General features: G+C 36.0%; 1 protein-coding gene across 2 annotated transcripts in view; it reads left to right on the top strand.

Annotated features, from left to right (window-relative positions):
- The window catches only part of LOC126478212 (ATP-binding cassette sub-family C member Sur), a 402,049-nt gene that overhangs the window by 134,964 nt on the left and 249,548 nt on the right, over positions 1–17,537 (top strand). For both annotated transcript variants that reach the window (XM_050103682.1, XM_050103681.1), the window contains exons 4-5: positions 3,012–3,161; positions 16,814–17,128. In XM_050103682.1, coding sequence (XP_049959639.1) covers positions 3,012–3,161; positions 16,814–17,128 — 465 coding nt within the window. The remainder of the gene's footprint in view (positions 1–3,011; positions 3,162–16,813; positions 17,129–17,537) is intronic.

The following is a 17,537-nucleotide window of genomic DNA, read 5'->3' as shown; positions in this document are numbered from 1 at the left end:
AAGTGGATGAATAATGACAGATCATATACTTTATCCAGTGGAGACAGAATACAGTATCACAGGTATACAACTCTCAACAGCTCTTCCAACACATCAATTCTTAGCAGCTGCCAATCATTTGACAGTAGTCAGGGTGATTTCCAGCTGCCTACTAATTCAACCAACTCATCCCATGTTCATGAGCAACATTCACAGTGGGGCTGCATTTTGGCTGTACAATGGATTACAAGACAGTGAACAAATAACTTTAAATTAAGCCCGCTGTTTATCTTTTAATCTGTTGAGCTAAAAAGTTGCTAATTCCCTGTTAGAATTGAAGCAAATACACAAAATGAGATTTCTATTAAGGCAACACAAAAACCCGTGCTAAAAATCACATTTCCAAAAACATTTTGAGATTAATTATAGTTGTTAGCAAATTTGAAAACAGAGTTAATTTATGATAAATTCAGATAATATTTAGGGCTACTCCTCTTTAACGGAAAACTAGATGTAACACAATATGTTAGAATATCTGCTAAAGTAACTAAATGCTGATTTACTACAGATTGCTCGTAGACTATGCGAAGGACAGTGGTAGCTTCAAAAAATTCTCAGTAATGCATGTTTAGATGCATTGATATATGATTAAATTCAGGGGTAATCTATTCTTTGGCAGTACTGTTAACCACAAACACTGATTTGCTACGAAATAAGTTATGTATCCAAAACACTTGTACTGGTCACTTATGAAAATATAGTCTTGTAAGCATCTGAAAATTCTCAAAAATATGTATTTCTCATATAGTTGTACAACAAAATTCGAGAACGTTCATTCTGAATGAGGATAGGCCTACTGTTCTCAAAAATTTTAAAAGAGCACAATTAAGTTTAGACCTATAATTGGTGATAACAGTACGAGTTTATCGCGACACTCATGAATGTTTGAAATTTCACAGTATATCACAATACAAACTGGTATTGATACAATCAATGGAAGATTATGCAGAAGCAATTCAAACAATAACACTTCATACCAGCACACGAACCTCATACACATGGTCTCACACAAAGGCAAATTCCAAAGTCGGCTTGTTCCTTCCTCAGGGACGAAAGAGGGGTAGGACAGAAGGGAGTGGCAGGTTACTCAGGTGTGAAACAGGGGGGGGGGGGGGGGACCCCACTTGGTGTAAGGATGAATTAAAGATGAAGGGGGAGGCTTCAGAGTTCTTGTTACATTCAGAGGGAAATGTATTAGCTATGGAGTACTTCAAATGCTCAACAATAAAACTGATGTGGTGCACTGCTTTTATGACATATCCAGTGGCAGCCACATCTTCTCCATTGCATAATGCTATTGTAACTGGTTTGTGTTTATCCATTGGTGTAAGCTTTGAGCAAGCATTCATGGAAGACAGTGTATGCTGAGAAGACTATCAGTGTGATGAATAGTTCATTTGACAAAATAACTTCTTTCCATTGTTCCATGATACACTTACAATGGCCTATCCACTGCAGTCATAAGCAATGAGACAGTTGCATCCAGGAAAGGGATATATACAGGTCATTTACTGCAGAGTCTCATTTTCAACAAGTGTAATGACTGATGTATTCCACAATACATGGTTCCATTGCTGTGTTCTGCTGTTATCAGCCTCTTCTACTTTGCAGAGCATACATATCTCTGGTGTTCACATTCTCAGGCTTAGCATGTGTATCCAGTGTTTTGTTGACTAGTAGCAGTCTCACCACCATTCATGCACTTTTAGGAAATAATAATGAGGACATCATGTGAACATCTCATAAGTTCTTTTTTTTTTTTTTTTTTTTTTTTTTTTTTTTTTTTTTTTTTTTTTTTTTAATGAGGAACCAGCCTTTGGACCATCTCAAACAAACTTTATCACAGTCAGTCAGATAAACACCTGTTACAATGCTTTACATATATAATAACTAGGACATGTTTTTGCATTCTCTGTGTTCGTTATATACATTTGTACTGAGTGTCATCTTGCTATATAGCTGGTGTATAGCATAGCCACTTTCATATTTGGACTCCTCCCCAATAAGACAGAAGATGCTTATAGTTGGACTGTGTTAAAGAAGTGGTAGGTAAGTCAAGTGTCTGGCAAAATTATAAGCATAAATGAGTATCTCCTGCTTCCCAATCTAAATGCAGTGCTTAGCCTGCCAAGGCAGTAGAGGAATGACTCTTTGGCACCAATGATGTAGATAGGTAACAGCTCTCTGAATGCAGTCACCATTGATGGTTGGTGTGTTCAAAATAAATATGATTTGTAGAGCTAACTGAGAGCTGGAAGTTAGCTTCTAGGGAGGTAGCTAACTGATTTGAAGGTGCCCGTATAAAGCAGTTTTGACAATAGCTGTTGAGGCTCTACCGGAAGAAACAGACACCAAACTTGCCATGTTTCTACAACATGAAGATGGTGTCAGTGACTCTAAATCAGGCAAATGTCAGTCCAGTATTATCTTTTTTTTTGTTTTTTCTTCCCATAAGAAATTCATGTAAAAAAATAATAATGAGGCCAACTGATAAAGGCTGGCATCATAGCACATTGGCTGGATGTCAGTATGGGTGGAATCTCCCCCTACTCCCAGTGTCCCTCCTGTAACCAGTGAAACTGCAAGAAGTTCTTAGCATGGTGCCTAGCAGAGAAGATCTGTTATATTTCCCAAGGCTATTAACATTTGTAGATTAAAACATTCGCACAAAAGTACACACTAGTAAATTAAAATTTGAATAATTCTTGTTTGATGTTTTTGATAAAGAAAACTGACATTAAAATCTTATTCCATGAACTTGGTCTGGATAAGCTAATTAGTTACAAATGTATGTATTCTTGAAAGCACATGATTAGTCAATAATCTGATGCTGCCAGCTTACCAAAGATTTTTGTGAAAGAATGTAGAATGTGGTATGAACAGCAATTTGTATGATGTGTGGGGAAAAAGTAATATGTTGACATTCAATGCCAGCATTGCAATCACTAATTGTTCCTATCTATATTTTGCAGATTTATTTTCCTACATGGGATGACTTTGTGAGAAATGGGTACATTATGGGATGTATTGTTCTCATAGCGGCAATTGCTCAAGGAACTTTATCACAATGTTCAACTCACATTGTTAACATTGAAGGAATACGACTGAAAAATGCATTACAGGTATGAATTTATCCTGAGGTAACTTTAATAGTTATTTTTTTCAAGTGCTTCCTTTGATAACTATAGTAACTATAGTTTTATCATGTACAAACAGTACCTATTATTAACAAAGTACCCTCCAAAACCATAAAATGTTCATTGGTTATGTGTAATACATTTATTAAATTTACTGAGTACCTTAAATTTTAAGAAACCATTTACAAATTACATTTATTTCAACCAATGACTTTCTAATTGTTAAATTGCACCAGCAAAATTAAAATTACAGCAGGCAGAGTACCATTTATTACTAGCCATAAATAATGGTAGGAGTAAAGGTAAAAAGTCACTGTACCATTGAGACATAATAATAGTAACAACACTTTATTCAACATTGAATGATTTGTTTCACTTGTACAAAAACAACAAAGGTTTCAATTTTTGATACATAACACAATAATACATACTTCAAAATACAGTATTGATTAACATATGGTAAGATTACAAATAAATGGTTTACTAAACTCTGTTCACATATTTTTGCAAAGCATTTCTTATTCCACATGTATGTATGCTATTCTTCTAATGTGTAAAAAGGGTTTCTAAAAGGGAATTATGTAAGATGAAACTTAAGCCTCATTGTGGAAAGAGTCATAATTATACTGGACAGTGTATTGTGCCTAATCTTAATCCTGCATTTTATGGATGCTATTTGTAGAGTGCTGTTCTGTGGCTGCTGATCCCATTTTTTTCTTTATTTCTGGTATTATACTGACACAAAATCAGGGAAAACACTTGTGTTTAAGAAGTGGTTGGAGATAACTGTTATAGTGGACAGAAATGGGTCAATAATAAGCTTTACAATTTGGACTGTGATGCCAATGTGTACAATAGAAGCTGATCTGATATGCATGATGGTGTTTTATGATTGTAGTGCAAGTAATATGCTTTAGATAGAATTTTCTATGGCTACAATCATTTATCCTCATGAAGTAGTCAATGAGTCTCTGATTTGTGGTTCATTTATGGTTGTAGGTAATGTGAATTACCGGTTCAGTTCTTCAGCTGGGACAATGGGATCAGCTGCAGGTTTTAGTTTGCCTGTACCAAGACCACATAGGTTTTTCCACAGGATAGCTAATCTATTTCTGTGGTTGGTTAATGTATGTGCATGCCGGAATTTTGCATTTCTCACAGCTGGACTGGCTCTGTTCTGCTTTTGTTTGTAAACAATAAGATTTTAAGGCATGGGATGCAGTTTGAATGCCCAATATACAATGTCTCTGAGAATCATGAGCTGTTGTAATTCTTCAGTTAGCCAAGATGCAGGTTTCCTTCTTACTATTCCTGTCTTTAGGGGAGCATATTTTTCATATAGTTGAGTAAGTTTGTTAGTAAATCCATGAAGTTTCTTGTTTATGTTTGAGAAGGGAATATAAGACATTCCACAAACTATTTCTTGCCAATTCAGATAAATTAATGTGTTTGAAGTCTTGGTATATAGCCAACTGTGGCTTCTTTCTGGGACATTCTAGTGAGTGCATCATGAAAATTATGTCATGGGCAGACATGCCAGGTGCAGATATCTGAGAGGTACGAATTACTCTATTTGGGGATTTTGCTGCAAATATATCTACGAGAAAGTGACTGCTGTTTTATGATAGGTAGGAGCAAGCTGAAATAGTGACACATTTTAAGAAAAAGTCGTCTGCTTAGATTTCACACTGGGGGGACTATTGTCTGGAAAATTTATGTTAGTGTCACGAGGTATAATTATATGCTCATATGTAGATTTGAGGCTTGAAAGAGTAGTTTCAAAGCAAGCAAACTTGCCTACTTTAGAGGGTTGGAAGAGGACACATATCAGAAACTTTCTGTTAAGGGATTTGATCTCTATGAAAATATATTCCACTTGTTTATCTTCATTATTGTTGGATGTGTGCAGCTTAGTAGTTGATAAATCACAGCATATGAATGCCCTTATTTGTTCCCCTCTTCTGTAACATCTGTCATGTTTCAGAAAGCTGTAGCTGTCTAAATTACCAAACTTATGGGAATACTTGTTTTGAGCCAGATTTCTGACAGAAGTATTCATGGATGTGTATGACTTTAAATAGAGGGTGTTTCATAATTCATGTTATACACTACAATAGGGGACTTAGTAGATCAAGTTTTACGTAGTAACCCATGTCCAGAAATGTCATTCAACAGCGCTCCCAAGCATCAAAGTTATAGGCACTGGGGCCTGTAAATGTATGTATATATGAGGTGATTCCATGATGATGTTACAAACTTTCAAGGATGATGGAGAAGGATAAATGTAGTAATTTGAGGCAAGGGTCCCTGTACTGGATACAAACAAGTCAAAAGTTATAAGCAAAAACCATTCTGACACTTCTTATTGTGGAATACATGTACCATTACTGTTGTTGCTAAGACTGTTACTCAGAAAACTTTCGAGTGATAGTATGGATCAAAACAAGAAAAAATGTCTCATAAACATGGGCTCTAAAATGCATACCTTAAGAGCGATGAGCACTTGCTCAATAGAGGAGATATGTTTCACACTAGTAAATATCAAAAAGAGCCCATAGCTCCTCGGGTATGCATTTTAGAGCCCATGTTTTAGACATTTGTGCCTGTCTTAGTTGATATTACTGCTCTGAAAGTTGTATCCCTACATTCTTAACAACAGCAGTACCAGTGCATGTATTCTGCTGTCAGAGGGACCAGAATGATTTTCACTTGTATCTTTCAACTTGTTTATTTCCATACCAAGGATCGTTACCTAATACTGATACATTTATCCATTTCCATCATCCTCGAACCTTTGGTAGATCATCATGGAACCACTCTGTACATACATACATTTACCAGTGCCAGTGCCTATAACTTTGATGCTCTGCAGCGTCATTGTATGACATCTCCAGACTTGGGTTCCTGTGTAAAACGTGATCCACTAATTCCCCTCTACAACTTCTAGAAGCATGTAACACAATTGTGAAACACCTCATATATGACAGAATTCTCTGAAATGAGCTGACAGACTCTGAACATTTGCATGTGCAGTGTGAAGCTAGGTACATTCAGGTGCAAAGCTTGCGAGGTTGCTGCTGCTGGACATTAGCAACTCTTAGATTTTCACTCTGCAGCGGAGTGTGCGCTGATATGAAACTTCCTGGCAGATTAAAACTGTGTGCCCGACCGAGACTCGAACTCGGGACCTTTGCCTTTCACGGGCAAGTGCTCTACCATCTGAGCTACCGAAGCACGACTCACGCCCAGTCCTCACAGCTTTACTTCTGCCAGTATCTCATCTCCTACCTTCCAAACTTTACAGGAGCTTCTGGTTTGTTGTACTTGGTGGCATCTCTTGCTTCTGCTATGGGGTGAGTGTGCAAGTTTGCCGTTGATCACCGTTCGGCAGTGGCAATTCGTTTGACAGAACAGCTAGTATGTGGTATTACCTACATAAAAGGCTGTGCAACAGGACTGATATAAAACATGACTTTCAGCCCTGACAGAAGGGTTATGCTTGTGATGAGGCTGCAACAGGACGTGCTTAATGGCTACGTGGAGATGGTCTTGGATCTGTGTTTTTCATAGGGATATGTCTCATGTGGGAAAGTACTGGGAGTATGTGTGGCATAAGGACCAGAGGGGCGGGTACCAGAATACCACTTTCTGAGTCGTCAGAAGGATTTTGGAAAGGCAAAATGAAAGGTAGTTGAAATTCTGGCAGAGAATGTAGTTACACTCCTTCAGTCCATGGTGGTATTATTTTCCAAAATTTTTTCCACACCTCACAAAATGAAGATTCAGCCAAGAGGACAATGATTTTCTGTATATTAGGAGCTCCTGCTGGACTGTGATGATGAATGTAATTAGTAATCAAAAGATACTTGGAAATATTTTTTTAATGAAATATGATAATGTCATGTAATTTCAAAACAAAATTTAATGTAAAAAACAGTTGCATTCATGATAAACTTACAGGAAAAGAACTTGCTTAATTTTATAAATATTAATAATAAGCAAGTGGAGACGAGATGCCTGTTTAACGAATGTTTGCAAGTGATGACAGGGCCCCCTAAGTAATACTGTGCCTGATCATGTCTTGAATGAACTGGGCAGCTTAAGAAATCTTTGTCCCAGCTCAAGCTTCTTCCAGTTCCACAATCTAACAGTGTCTGTTCGTACCAACTCTAAGATGGATCTTATGCAGTAGTTAATTCTTGAAATCACAAATAAGTTTCAGTTTTATTCTCTGTTTTATTTTGTTTGTTATGCATTTAATTTGTGATTAATGTCTTTCCTTATATTATCAAAATATTTCCAGCTTGTTTGTAAATGAAAGCTAATAAGTTATTTTACACATTGTTCTATTATATGGACATTGCCTGTAATGCACATTTACAACCCATACGATGAATTGTTACGGACTTTAATAGTCAAATTAAGCATGCTGAAAAACAGTTAGAAAATCCAGAGCAAAAATGATGAAGCAAACTCCAGAAATGAATTTATGCATTTTTATTTAGAAACATGAAGATAACTGCATGAAGTAAAACTTGGGCCTCTCCAAGTTTTTGATTGGTCAAATAACTTACCAGAATGCAGCTGGGTTACATCCTTGAAAAATTTCTATATTTTGACAGGTGAACACCCTGTCATTTTCAAAACACAAATGAGATGAGAGCTCACCCTGCATGCCACCTTAAATCTTTGGTGGACAATGCAATGTCAACCAGAAACCAAAAGATGGCATATTTAGAAACAAATGTTTCCCTGACTTGTAATGTGATATTACAACTCACCAGTAAGTCTTTGGATGACACATCATTATCCATGCTAGAGAAGAGCTTGAACTTTGTATTGGAACCCAAATGCTTTTCTAGTTATTTATTTCGTAAGTTCTGTCAAAGGGGTTGATTTTAACTTATCATGGGTGCTACCGAGGAGTCTAGGATAGAAGCATGTCACATTGATGGGTGCATGTTTGCCAAAGAATGTGAGAATTCTGCTTTACAGTTTCTCAGTGTCGATTCTGATATTGTTATCTGTGGACAAGAGGAAAAGAACGATGCTATGGTTGAGCTGGACAAATGGGGTTGCGTTCGTAAGACACAGCGGTTACTAGCTGAACCATTGCATCACAGACTCAGTGCTGGCCAGACAAAAATAATTGAGAGGAAGATTACCACTCTCTTGAAGAAAAGTAAATAGCTCAACATGTATGGTGTTGTCTCCTTTAGATTATCTGAATATCCGTAAGGAAGCAGTTCCTCTATTGCCAGTAATACATTAATATAGGTGCGCCAACACACTGTGTAGCAAAACACCTTGCTACTCTGCTTGAGCTTACTAGTTGGTCAGTACGTATCCACATCTGCATCTGCATGACCAATTGTCAATTCACAATTAAGTGCCTGGCAGAGGGTTCACTAAACCACCTCCAAGCTATTTCTTTACCATTCCACCCTCAAACAGCGCAGGAGAAAAACGAACACTGAAATATTTCTGTGGGAGCTGATTTCTTTTATTTCATTACAGTGATTCTTTCTCCCTATGTAGACGGGTACCAACAAAATAATTTCCCCTTTGGAGGAGAAAGTTGGTAATTTAAATTTTGTGAAGAGATTCTGCTATAAAATTCTTTGTTTTAATGATTGCCACCCTAACCCGTGTATCACATCCATGACACCCTCACCCCTACTTCACAATAATATAAATTGAGCTGCATTTCTTTGAACTTTTTTGATATGCCCCATCATTCCTATCTGAAGCAGATCCTGCACTGCAAAGTGGAACTCATGATGAGGATGCACAAGCATACAGTAGGCAATCTCTTTAGCAGACCTGTTGCATCTTCTAAGTGTTCTGCCAATAAGACACAGTTGTTAGTTAGCTTTCCACACATTAACTATGTGAGAATTCCAACTTAAGTTATGCATAATTATAATCCTTAAATATTTAATTGAATTCACAGCCTTTAGATTTAAGTGATTTACTGTATGACCAAAATTTAGTGGATTCTTTTTAGTACTGTACTCATGTGGAAGGCTTCACAGTTTGTACCATACAGATATCTTGTCCAAAACATTTTTCAGTTGTTTTGATCATCTGACGACTTTACCAGATGGTAAATGAAAGCATTATCTGAAAAAAATTGAAGATGACTGCTCAGATTGCCTATTAAATCATTTATATAGATTAGGAACAGCAGAGGGCTATAATACTTCCTTGGGGAATGCCAGATATGATTTCTGTTTGACTTGATGACTTTCCATCAATTACTATCAATGTGATCTTTCTGACAGGAAATCATGAATCCAGTTGCACAACTGGGACAATACTTCATAGGCACAGAATTTGATTCAAAGTTGCGTGTGATGAACAGTGTCAGAAGCCTTCTGGAAATATAAAGACTTGGAATCAATTTAACATCGCCTGTTGATAGCAGTCACTACTTCATGAGAATAAAGAATGAAATTTTCTGAATCTGTGTTGATTGTTTGTCAGTAAATCATTTTCTTTTCGTTAATTTGTAAAGTTCAAATGCAGTATATGTTCCAAAATCCCACTGCAGATCAATGTTAGTGACATGGGTCTCTAATTCAGTGGATTACTCCTATTTCCTTTCTCGGGTGTTAGTGTAACTTGTGCAGCTTCACAGTCTTTTTGTATGGATCTTTCAATGAGTGAGCTGTTGAATATGATTGCTAAGTATGGAGCTATTGAATCAGCACACTCTGATAGGAACCTAATCAGCATATAATGTGACTGGAGGGCTTGCCTTTGTTAAGTGATTTATGCTGCTTCACTACTCCATAGATATTTAGTTGTGAGGTATTCATGTTGGCAGCTGTTCTTGGTTTGAATTCTCGAACATTTACTTTGTCTTCTGTGGTGAAGGAATCTTGGAAAGCTGTGTTTAGTAACTCCGCTTTAGTGGCAGTGTCATTGGTAAAATTATCATTGCTATACTGCAGTCAAGGTATTGATTGTATTTTATTTTTATTTTATCCATATTTTGCAGCTGTGAATATGAATTTATTAAATACACATGAAGTTTGAATAAAATGTCTTGAAGTTTGAATAAAATGCCTTCAGTCAAAATCTTTTTACGTTTTATTAAATTACTCAGTGAATTTCAGATCTTGTGGATCTATCTTCAGGTGCAAGTCATCTAATACATAACTGCTCTTGAGTGAGTTGAAATGCATTTTCCTGTTATGAGAAAGTTAGATGATAGGTTTCGTATTTTGTGAATTAGTGTGGAAGTATGTCAGAAACAGTGGAGAAAACAACATAAAACTTATCAAACAAATGAGACTGATCTCCAAAGATTAAAAATGTTCTTACTTGTTTGTTTGGTAAGTCTTTCACTGTTATTTTTTCCCCACTGATTCTCAGATATCGCTGCACTTGATTCACAAAAGAAAAACCTAACACCTAACTTTCTCATAACAGGAAAATGCATTTCACCTCATTCAAGAGCAAATGTAAACTGTGTATTAGATGATTTCCATTTGAAGATGGACTGATAGGGTCTGAAATGCATTATGTAATTTCATAAAACATGAAAAAATTGTGACAGAAAGCATTTTATTTAAACTTCCTAGGTACAGATTATGTATTGCTGCTGGTGGACTTTACATACACCCAGAATCTCTTTGGATATTCTGTCACATTTCACGATAGAGTTTCATTGCGGAAACTGGTAAAAGTGTCTTACATTAAAGTATTTTACATTCTTTTAAATTTTCTTTTCAATTTTTAGCAAAGAAAGTGAATTGTGATATAAACCATAATAAAAAATGCAATATGAGCTACCAGTCATAGTCACCAATGGTTTTCAAGAAAACGATCTTCCCGTACATAATTCTAGACAGGCATTGGCTGTTTAGTATGAGCTTTGTGCTTGATAATATTTGTTCAGATGGTACAGAATGATCTACAGTGAGCATCTGCTTTTATTTTTTTCTCAATTGTAACAGAAGATCTGCAGAGCAATGTGGAAGGATCTTCCCCCTATATTACTAGATCTTGCAGTATGCTGGTCATTGCAATGCTGAAGCCACTGATATACTAATGATGGAAACAACAGGTGGTTTGAGAAAACTGTTTCCTATCCTATGATGGACCTAAATGGGGAAATGAGAAGCTGATATTATGTTTCACCTTTTCACTGCTTCTGAAACCCAACTTTTTAATACAGGGTTCCAGTAATGTTACAAGCACCATTTGTTCTGCATTCTCTGTTAAATCACCTGAATGTCCACCTGCTTAGCTTGGTGGTAACATGCTTGCCTCCCGTGCAAATGGGCCGGGGTTCGATTCCTGGCTGGGTTGGAGGTTTTCTCTGCTCATGGACTGGGTGTTGTGTTGTCCTCATCATCATTTCATCTTCATCATTGATGTGCTAGTCGCCCAATGTGGTGTTGAATGAAATAAGACTTGCACTTGGTGGCCGAACTTCCCCAAATAGGGGCCTTCCGGCCAACGACGCCATACACTCATTTCCATTTTTCCATCACCTGAACCAGTTGTCTAATAGATGCCCAATGATTCCTAGTTTATCCTTGAGCAAGCAAACAAAACTGGAAAACAAATTTAAAAAAAGAAATAATATGATGACATTTACGTCTTAATTTTTTGAAATTCAGAAATTTTGGATATAGTCTACTTTGTCATGAGGTTTAAGATATGAGTGAAGCAAGGAAAATATTGCACACCTATGGTGTACCTGGAAATATACTTAAACAATGGAAAATCCAGGATGGAATGTAACAATATAATGAAAAGGATAGTTGCTGCTCACCATACAGCAGAGATGCTGAGTTGCAGAAAGCATGACAAAAAGACTGTCAGAAAGTTAGCTTTCAGCGAACAAGACCTTTGACAAAAATAGACTCAGCATCTCCTCTATATGATGAGTAGCAACTATCCTTATCATTATACTAAAATATATTTCATGTTTATTGTATTATTATTTACAATATTTGTGACCTTACCATTTAACTGTCATTTGTTTACAGTTTCACCAAATGAAGATGAAATTAGGGAGAATATATGAATTTGAAGATTTTTAGTGTAAGGCTCACATGCTCACATGCCGTTTCACAGATAGATGCAATTCATTGCTCAAAGATATGTGTTGCTTAAACATGTCAAAAATGTCATTAATGACATAAGTAGAGCAGCAGCAGCTATCTTGGGCCCATCATCCTTTATGTTGCACTTGCCTGCAAATGCTGTCATTTGATTGAACTTTTCCTTCACGGAATGTTATATTGGGGAGCCAAGAGTTTTATGAAACCTTTGAAACTGGTACCCTGAGCTATTAATGAAGGCTGATAACCTTTAGTTATCATACTAAGTAATGCACTGTCGATTTATGTCTGCCTTACAACTTTAAATATAATAAGAAAGTATGAGAAAAAGCTTTGTCAGCGTAGAGGAATGAATATTTATCAATAAGATTCTTTTAAAAATTTATTAAAAACATAGAGAAAAATTCAGTGATATTTATCTACTGCAATGGTAACTGGAATAATAATGCCTTTGATGTAAAATATCTACGTATTTTTACGTAGTGTTGAATGCAGATGGCACTTCTTGGTTTCGAGTGTTTAACTACATGAAGTTATCTGTTGTGGACTGAAACTAACCAGCTAACTAATTAAGTATCTTATTATTGATGTTATAAGAATGAAAACAATCAATTTTTGACAATATCATGTAATTGGATAGATAAAAAAATCTACTCACCAATTGGCGGCAGAAGACACACATAAAAGGAGTTTATAATTAGTTGAGCTTTCAGAGCCACTAGCTCCTTCTTCAGCCAGAAGGATTGAAGGGGGAGGAAGAGAGTTGAAGGAAATGAACTGGAGAGGTCTAGAAAAAAGGATAGATTTAGCAAAAATCACCCAGAACTGCAGGTCAGGGGAGACTCACCAGCTGGGATGAGAAGGAAAGCCACTGGCTGCGAATGCTTGCCAATTATAACCTTCTTTTATTAGTATGCTCTGCCACCGCTTGGTGAATAGATTTTTGTATCTATTCAATTACGTTATATTGTCAACAATTGATTGCTTTCATTGTTATATTAGCCCATGTGACCATCACTCCTTCTTATGCAACACTCTTGTCAGTCTTTGTTGTCACCTGTCTTGTTCAAACTGTTGTCTGTCTTCAACCTTATGTGCTAATCCATTCGTTTATTTATCTGTGCCACCAAGACTAATCAACTCTTTGCCCCTACATCTTTTCTTGTACTGAATTATGTGCAAGTAGATGGGTCCATTTTTAGTTGAATATAACAATTCCATTGTTATTTATGAATTTGCCTCTAACAATTTAAAATTCACTACACTGCAGGGCTTTCTCCTGATCATCTTTCACCAATTTATTTACAAATTTGACAGCTACTTTCTTTCCCACCCTCCACTTATCTTGGTTATACATAATTCTTTTAGGTTTTTGTGTGTTGGTTTTTTGCCAAGCCACTCTGATTGACTTTTACTGCCATCTCCTACATTACTTTAACTGCCAAGCTAAATAGTTTACATTTTGTTCTATGACTTTATCTTTCTATTCACCCAGTTTTTAAAATTTGGCTCTTTTCACAACTTTCCTAATTGATTTTTTTCTTCTCCAACATTTTTTTTTCATACCATATAGACCACTTTTCTGGTGAGAAATTCTCACCCATTCATTACCTCTTGTTGGCCAGTGTCTGTTATCATGAATTCCATATGAATTTTTCTGATTTTTTCCGAGTTTTTTCCTTTGCTTTTCTTCTGGCTTTTTATTTTTTATCCTCCCTCTGCTTGTCTCCTTTGCCACTCCCATGGTTTCTAACATTTTAAACTGTCTTCTCTTGTCATGATGAATGCCATCACATATTACATATGTTGTTTTTGAAAACATGCTTTTGCACTATCAAAACTAAGGTCCCACATTCTATTTTTTGAAACCTTTTCGTCCCTTGGAGTCCTCCAAAAGGCCTAGCATTGAAAGTCCCTGTTTCCGTATGTAATCCTACTCTACACCAGCCTCTTTAATGGTTTAAAATACAGCCCTCTATTGCTCTTACCCAGCTAATCTGCAACCTATATGTCTCATCAGCCAATTCCCACTCCACCAGACTTCTCACCTTCTACAGAATCCCACTGTTATCTGCCCCTAATGTTTCCTTGGATGCACTTTCCTTCTCATCCCATCCGGTAAGTTTCCCCTGACCTGTGATTCTGGGTGACTTTTCTGAAATCTACCCCTTTTCCTAGACCTCTTCAGTCCTTTTCCTTTGCCCCTTTTCCATCCTCTTCAACCCTTCTGCCTGAAGAAGGAGCCACTGGCTCCAGAACCTTGCCTAATCATAACCTTATTTTGTATGTGTGTTCTGCTGCTGCTTGGTGAGTGGATTTTTTATCCATCCAATTACATTTTATTATTATTGATGTTGTGTTTTAATATTGGTTCTGAAATATTTCATCACTTATTCTTCATTAACATTTTTCTGGAAGCTACTCGAAGTAGGGTCTTTTTTAAGCCCATTATTGCTTCTCTGTATGAAGTACTCTCAAGTGAAGGGAATGTAATAATAAATCAAATCAAGTGTAAGAGTTTGTTAATAAGAAAATATGCTTTTACACTATGTGGCACTCATACTGCTACTACACAACAGAAAATGGTAAATAATAATGTCACACTTCAATAATGTGGATACTGCTGTTAAAATAATGAAATCTTTATGAGGTAATATTAATGTTATCAGAATGTGAAATCAAATAAATCCATAATTTCACAGTTAATTTTCCACAAAATGTGTTACCAAACTCATATGTTCACCAAATAATGTACAAATTGCTAGAATAAAATGATATATTTACTGTTCTGCTTATAACCAGGTGATACAGATTAAAGAATGATGTTGCATGCCACATGAGAACTCTTACTTCAAGTTCAAACAAACACAAAAGGAGCATCTACTGTACTCATCAATGACAGGAATTAATACTACATCACTTGCTGTTCCCTGAAATGATTCCAGCAGCACTTGATATGTATCCAGGTCTGTGGGGTATTCAGTAAACTTGGGGCCATTCCACTGTGAGCATCATTTGCCCAGCCCTAGCACTTAGTGTACTGGGAAATATTTTGAAACCTTTCATTAACTGGGGTTTGTGTAATATTTTGAATTTCTGTAGTACCAATCAAATGCAGAGGCATTTAGGTCTCCCTGGAAATGCAATTTGAAAGATCTTAACCTCCTTCCTTACCCATATCTGCTCCTTTTGCAAGACTTTTTTACTCTGTTAAAAGCAGTTACCTGCACACCAACCCAGAGATATGGTTTCTTGTCTTATAACAGTTACAATATTCTCAGGATCATTTGAAGGAGCTATGTCCTAAATCTGCCTTTTCTGTTTGCTTTTGCTTCTACAGGCAGTGATAACTTCATTAGACAGATAATTAAAAAATCTGATAAATTAAATAAACAAACACTGTTTCTTAGCCTTGTTTCACAATGTTATTGCACAACCTAGGTTTCGGGTTATAAGCCCATTTTCAAGTACATTACTGATTCCCAAAGATGATAATGCACAGATAAACATGATGACAAGGCAAAGATAATCTCAGCTTGTTAAGGTGTTGATCCATAACTTAATGTGCAATTACATCAATGACCACTTTTTAACAAATTACATACATTATTACACATTCACCAATTATACTACATGGACCAGATTAAAGTTATGCATCAGCCATGATATTTTTAACTACAATGGACTGGGGCCTGAAGTTTTGCTTCTATCCTGGGGTTGTGATCTCATCTAAAAGAGGGGAATAATTGAACTGGATTTGCTCATTTAATTATGGGTGTGGGGATGGGTATATCCTTACATCTATTAGTAAACGAGGAAACCCAATTCAATTATTCACCTATTTTAGATGAGATCACAACTCCAGGATAGAAGCAAAACTTTGGGCCCCAGTCCATTGTAATTAAAAGTATCTTGGCTTATGCAAGATTTTAATCCGGTCACTGTTGTATAATTGGCGAATATGTAATAATGTATGTAATTTGTTAAAAAATGGTCATCGAATGTAATTGTACATTAAGCTATAGATCAATACCTTAAGAAGTTGAGATTATCTTTTCCTTGTCATCATGTTTATCTATGCATTATCATCTATGGGAATCAGTAATGTACTTGGAAATTGGCTTATAACCCGAAACCTAGATTCTGCAATAACATTAATAATAAATTGTGAAACAAGGCTAAGAAACAGTGTTTGTTTAGTTAATTTACAATGTTTCACCAAGAACCCACAGTTGATTCAATTAAAATAATTAAAATATCATCAAATTTTGCTTTGGAACTGCATTACAGTTGTCTTATATCTACTGGCCCATTTTTTTTTAGAGAAGCTCCAACCATTTTCCTTTTTTAAATATATATCTTAACACTGCAATAAAATTTGAAAATTAACTCTTTGAAACATAGATATTAATAGTTAATAACACCTGTGGCCCCCAAATAATTTTGCTTAGACTGTAGTTACATAATTACTAAACTAATGTGTTGTACTGCAGAAGTAAGAAGTGAGTACCTTACTGGCAGCATCCTCTTTCTTATGTGTGGTTATTTTCTTTTCAGGCCTTGGTATATAAGAAATCACTGCAACTTTGTGTATGGGCAATAAGAGAACACAAGGATGAGCATGAACAGCAGCCAATATATTTACGTAAATCAGGTGGTCTGATTAATAGTCACAATGCAGGCATCAAAGAGAAGAGACCAGAAAGTAGTCATGGTTTATCAAATGGTACAGTCAAGCATACCATGGAAAAACATGTGAAATGTCAAACAGCAGTAGATACTGGAACAATAACAAACTTGATGTCAGAAGATTCATTCAACATAATGTCATTTTTTTGGATTGGACATTATATTTGGGCAATTCCACTGAAGGCAAGTATTTTATTGTTTAATGTTTAACTGTTAACATTCTGCTTTGCACACAAATGAAATATTAAATTGATATTGGTATAAATGTTCAAGGGAAGTACTGATAAGCAATATAAACATCATGGTCTGAATATTTCTGATAAGAGGCAACATGGATGGCTAATAGACAAAAGCATTCAGTCCTTTGGTAAATGAGGATCTGTCCAATAGTAGTGACTTTCAGTAATTTTTCTAGGACTTTGTTTAGAATAAATATTTCAGAAATACAGTTGCACTGTAACTGTAGCTACAGTCAAAATGGCTAGCAGTAGAATTGTGCTCTACCAAAACTACAGTTTGGTTGATTTGATACACTACATAAACAATGTTGTAAATGGTAGGTCCATTATTGGTAGCATTGGCAGGGAAAGGA

Source organism: Schistocerca serialis, chromosome 1, assembly GCF_023864345.2.
Source record: "Schistocerca serialis cubense isolate TAMUIC-IGC-003099 chromosome 1, iqSchSeri2.2, whole genome shotgun sequence".
NCBI classification, from domain to species: domain Eukaryota; kingdom Metazoa; phylum Arthropoda; class Insecta; order Orthoptera; family Acrididae; genus Schistocerca; species Schistocerca serialis.
This window is presented reverse-complemented; position numbering and strand designations above follow the sequence as displayed.